Raw genomic sequence first — 6,000 nt, forward strand, 5'->3', positions numbered from 1 at the left:
CATTGTTTACCATAAATCTATCACATAACATGACACAACATCTACCTTCTTATGTCAGCTACTCATGCTTATAATGACTGGATAGCAGATTGTTGATTATGAACACTTTTTTGTTCGAATGAGAAATACACTTGAGTGTCGTCAGCATAAGTATGAAAATGAGGCAAATGACGCTTAAAGTGGCGCTATGGGGAAAAAAAAAAAAGGAAAAAAAATTTTGTTCAGATTTCGAATGTGTGATTCCTTAACACCTCGCTGGCAAAAATCCGAGCTTTGATTTTTATCCAAAGGCTGTTATTGTTATTAACTCTTTCTTTTTCCCGAAAGGGGAGGGTTATGTGTGTTGATCGAAAGTAGAGTAGCAATGTAAAAGTTAAAATCTGATTTGCATATACGCTCGGGTAAGATGGAGTGTTGTTGGTTTTCAAACTTGAAAGGGGAGTCCAGGGAATGGGGAGGAAACGTTGTAAAACTAAGTGTATTTGACAGGGTTAGCACAAGACACTTGCAAACCTGTGGACTGTGCAAAAACCGGGAAGAAATCCGTGATTATTTGCCGGGAAAGTAAATAAATGAAACAATTAAGGCGTCAAGTGTCAAATTCTCTTGTGAACAACAATTGCGCTGTTGTTATTGGGGTAATGAACGGTGTAATTATTTGATTTGATATTTGTTTTTTTGTTTTTTTTTTTTGGTTATGTCTCCTGCCACTGTGCGGCAGAAGCCCATGCTTCCGGTTGAGAGTCTGTTGTTTCATGTCCGGACTACTCGTCCGCGTAACAAACTTCATGGCTTCTCGACCAACGCATTAAATTTTAGCTCAACGCTTTGTTCTTGATGGTCACAGTCTTGTATTGTCTTAGTGAATTTATCAGAATGGATTCATTTTATTTTCTCGTTCGACCACGTAGATGGATTTCAGTGCACAACAGTGTCACGCGTGTGCTTGTGTCACGCGTGTGTTCATCCTTCCAGTCAACCTAAATCCACACAGAAAATGAAAGGAGGGCAGTCAAATTTTTCATTTCCAACTTTGCTTGACTTTCTTAGAGAACTGCTCTTAAGGTCAAACCTGTGGATGGCCAAAAAAAATACCAAAAAGAAAAAACATATGTAACAATATTTAATATTTCCAAAAGTATTACCGGAAGTAAAATTTTATTATAATTGACAGCATATATAGACTATCAAAGCTCTTTTCGCGGGAAACGATGTTTCAATGAAACATACGAGCGGGTTAGCGAAATTAGCACAAAGGATCATATTTACAATTTATCAGAGCTGGCCTTTAGACTCGAGAGGATTCCAGGAAGGAAAATAAAAGAGGATCGTCAAAGCAAATGGTAGCAACCATTGCAGACTTGGAATACTGGGCTCTATCAAAGTATGAAGTCAAGGTCAATGTAGAAGGGAAATCATTAGCGGATGAAATCGACTGTAACAGAGGCATTTTGCAACTCCAGATTACATCTGTGAAGGTGCTGGTCTCGCAACGCATTGACTCCATTGCTTGCCGAATCAAGCGCAAGAGATTCTTCAAACGGAAAATCAACTACTACTCTAGCCATGATGCTACTTATCAATTAGAACTCTTGATACTTTCTTGTGGGGATGTTCACCCGAACCCGGGACATGTTCATCAACCGAGTGTTCCTAGCAATAACAACAATAATCCGCCATTAGAAAATCGGCAGAGCAGAGCTACGAAATTATCGGTATTTTATGCAAATGCAAGAAGTATTGTTAATAAAACAGCCAAACTGCAAATGGAGATGGCAAGCAACTCATTTGATATCATAGTACTAACAGAAACGCATCTCGACAGTTCCATAAATGATGTTGAAATTTTCGGCAGAGAATATTGTGTGTATAGAAGAGACCGACAGCAAGGAGGTCGTTTTGGCGGAGGAGTTTTAATCGCCACGAAACGCCGCTTCAAAGTTTCCCCAAGAGAAGATCTCGCCTGTGAATCTGAATTACTATTCATAGATATAATTATAGCAAACAACAGGAAAATAGTAATGGGAGTATTCTACAGGCCTCCAAACAGTAACCTCAAGGTTCTAGAGGATCTCCAAAACTCTTTGAGCGACATCAAAACAAACGACATGATACTACTTGGAGATTTCAACTTAAGTGAGATCAACTGGGCTAATAATCGATTGCTGAAGACTTCAGAGCATCATGCGCTACTCATTGACATAGTGCAAGATAACTTCCTACATCAGCTAGTGAACGAACCAACGAGAGGTAAAAACATATTGGATCTGGTTCTAACTACCAATATCGATTTGGTAAATAATGTAACGGTTGGTGAACCATTCTCGGATCATAATGCTATCACCTTTGCTATAAACAGTGCACCGTATACAAGTCGTATCTCTAAGAAATACACTTACGCTTTTAATAAAGCAGATTGGAGTCACCTGAAATCTTTATTTAAACACTCTCCGTGGGACTTAGTTTTAGCAGGTGAGGACATAAATAACATTTGGACAATGTGGAAGGATATTTTCTTTGCAGCAGTAAACGATTGCATCCCTAAGTATAAGCAAAAGAGGAAAACCACAGCGCCCTGGATAACTAAAGACCTCATCAAACTTAGTAGGAAAAAAAAGAACTTGTACAGAAAGGCAAAAAAGTCGGGAAGAGAGGAAGCATGGGCCACCTACAGTAGTACCAATTTTTAACCTTTTTTATCACTTGTAAATATTATCAATTGTAGTTAGGAAGGAGGCCCTGTAATAGGGATAACCTCTGGGTCCTCCGTTTCAGGATTGGTCATTCTGAATAAAGTATTATAATTTGAAAATTTGGGCTTCGTGGCTTCGCCTAGGCAATATTTCAATAAAGCTAGTCGTCAACGCGACCTAGCGATAAAATCAGTTTTTGAAAACGTCGTTTTCGTCCGCCATTTTGAATTCTCAGGCGGGTTACTGCTGTACACTCGTTCCCAGACTCCCGTTCCCGGTTCCCGTTTCCCGTTTTCCGTTTCCCGTTCCCCGTTTCCCGTTCCCCGTTCCCCGTTCCCCGTTCCTCGTTCGCCATTCGCCGTTTGCCTTTCCCGATATTAGTGACATCCCTTTTGAGTGCAATCGAATCAAGGAAATCTCCGACAATTGATTTTACGTTTCTGGGTGACATACTTACTGACAGAAATAAATTCCTGAAATATGAAATTCGCATTGACTTAGAACTCGCGAAATGAAATTGTGACCTTTGCGATTCAACTTCAAGAGAAAACTGGACCAATTATTTTCTTGAATAATAAAAGAAATATTCCAGTAGCCATTTTTGTAAACATTAATTTGGTATTTGCGCCGTAATTGGAGAGCACTACATTCGTTTCACTGAAAACACTCCTGAAGGTACACGGTAACCCTTGTTTGATTAATAGCCGCTTCTAAAGGTGATCTTAGGTCTTTGGTCTTTGTTTCCTACCCTTCAGATGTATTAAGCCTTGGAATATTAAGACACTACGTATAACAATTAAATCTTTAACATCTTTCGCTATTTATTGTCGTCAATTCTCTTGGATAATCCAAGACCGAAAGTGAACTTAAGCTTCAACTTAATTAGCCTATCATTGACGCCATAATAACATAACTTCGATGAAAAGGAATGGAAATAAAGCAATAAACCATCAAAGTTTCTTATCAAGGGCAAAGCACACACGTAAATATTTTGAAGCCCAGTGCACTTCCATGGCTGATTATGATTACAATTTGCATATTCATTTGTGAAATTTGCTTAATGGCTTACCTGATTCTTGAAAGACAGAAAGAAGCACATAGAAAACACACCATCCGGTCATCTTACTTGCAAACCTCTTTCTGCAAAGCGAAATGATGCAGACTGTCGAGATCTGGTTATGCTGAGAGCGAAACTTCATACTGTACATTCCTCAACCACAGAAAGACTGTGTTAATTTGACCTTTTTAATCTACATGCGTCCTGGTGTCACGCAATAAAATGAATTAATCGACCTGAAAATTATTCGGGATAAACAACTCGAAAATAGATAGTCAATTACAACGATTAAACAGATCATTTGTCGTAAATTTTGCTTGATCCACTTATTGGTAATACTATATAGAAAATGAGCATGAAGAGAACAGATTTTAAATTAAATTATCAATGGGTTGAATTGCAGAAACGTGAAAACAGTGTCGCTGAACAAAGTAGAAACTGACTATGATTGTATTTTTTTCTTTTTTTCGGCACAATAGATCTTGATTTGATGACAAAACACTTTTGAGGTGTTTTGCATGGAAGGTTTGTTCCAACCTCTCGACAAGGTGCGGCTTTTGACTTTGAGCGCACACCGTCTTATTAGGTCTGTAAGCTTTGGGATTAAGCCGCCCGCTCATGGCGCCTCGGGAATCCCAGAATCCTCACAATACTTCATCAAGCATTCCCACCGCAGATGAGATCTACGTGGGGTTTTGGGGAAGCTAGCATCCGGGTCGTCATTGGAGACACTTTGTACAGATCTTTAACTCAAGCAGTCCTTTAACAGAATTCATTTTAACTCGTAAACATAAGAAAGATTCAAGAACTGTTGAGGCATATGGGTATCATAAAGACTAGCTTTTTAAGAGCCATGTCACTAAATCTATGAAAAGAAATAACATGTTCAAATTCACTTATGCAAACATTAAACTATTTGTCTTTAAACTTAAAGGCCCACCTTGACCCTTTGTTTTGTTATGGAAATTCGGATTGCTTATCCTAGCGATCTGATTGGATGTTTTCAGGTTCAGGCCTGATTTTGTATTTATGAAAATTGCTCCACAGCAGGCAGTGCGTGTAGGGTGAACGTGGGCCCACGAGAACGATATATATTATTGAGCAAATTCTTGAATGCGGGAGCTTAGCTTGGTTCTCTTATACCTGGAGGAAAAGCATCTACAATTTACTGTATCGAATGTAAATAATCTATAAAGCATTTCTTAAACCAACTAAAGCCTTTCTAAAACCACTTAAAGCAACTAAAGCGTTTCTTAAACCAACTAAAGAGAAACATTCAACCAATCAGTCCGCAAGAACAATGTGACGCAATACCACCAATGTTCTCGCGCGAAATTACTTGGGGCGAGGGGTTTCCAAATATGGTACTTAGCACTGAATATTCGGAAGCTGTTAACACGCGTTACACGTTTCAACTCTCAGTTTGGTTGACATATTCTTTTGAATTTTGCGCATCGCAGCGAGGCTAGATATGCTTATTAGCATTGAAACAGAAGATTTTTTTTTTTTTGTGGGGGGGGGGGGGGGCATTATGAAGAAGGTCTATACTAAGCTCTTTTACTTTTACTTCATCTACTCAGTGATCAGTGATATTGGCATACATTCTTGTGTCGTACTGACCGAGGTTTACATTCGTCTGCAAAAGAAAAAATATTGATTGTAGTAAGTTTACTTGATTATGTTAGCCAATCACCTTATACAATAGCAAATTTAAACTATTTCGAATACTCAAGGAAGCAAAGAAAGGGCAAATACTGGAAGACGCACAAGTAGGTCAGGAAAAAACTACTTCATTAATCCCCAAATCCTCCCTTGATTTCTTTACCCTGTGATTCACCTCCTCTTTCACTGTTTTTCCTCAGCAATCACTAATTGGGTCTTCTTTCTAATATTTCATCATGATTTCATACCTAAATTTAAAGAGTTTTCACCTCACTATTTGGAGGGAATTTATAGGAGTACTCGTTTCCTTATTATGGACCTTTAGATCGGATTACGAGGACGACTACAAGCACGAGGTTTCCGTACTGAGCATGCGCACCTCGAAAAATGTCGGCCTCCAAACCTTATACGCATGCCTAGTACGGAAACCTCATACTCGTAATCATCCTCGTCCCATTACCACAATTGAGAAGAAAGTCCTTTACAGTTTTCTGTCTTCATTGTCTTGGGTGAGGCCTCCTGGATCCTTCTTGAACTTTCTCCCCCCTGAGCCTGGCGTGTGTGGCCGGGGATGGCGACCATCTGTGG

General features: G+C 39.1%; 1 protein-coding gene across 1 annotated transcript in view; it reads right to left on the bottom strand.

Moving 5' to 3' along the window:
* Positions 1-3,915, bottom strand: part of LOC138029135 (uncharacterized) — a 49,605-nt gene extending 45,690 nt beyond the window's left edge. The window contains exon 1 of the mRNA XM_068876832.1: positions 3,763-3,915. Coding sequence (XP_068732933.1) covers positions 3,763-3,901 — 139 coding nt within the window. The 5' untranslated portion in view covers positions 3,902-3,915. The remainder of the gene's footprint in view (positions 1-3,762) is intronic.
* Between the last annotated feature and the right edge of the window lie 2,085 nt (positions 3,916-6,000).

The sequence above is a fragment of the Montipora capricornis genome, chromosome 13 (genome assembly GCF_036669925.1).
Source record: "Montipora capricornis isolate CH-2021 chromosome 13, ASM3666992v2, whole genome shotgun sequence".
Classification (NCBI taxonomy): Eukaryota; Metazoa; Cnidaria; class Anthozoa; order Scleractinia; family Acroporidae; genus Montipora; species Montipora capricornis.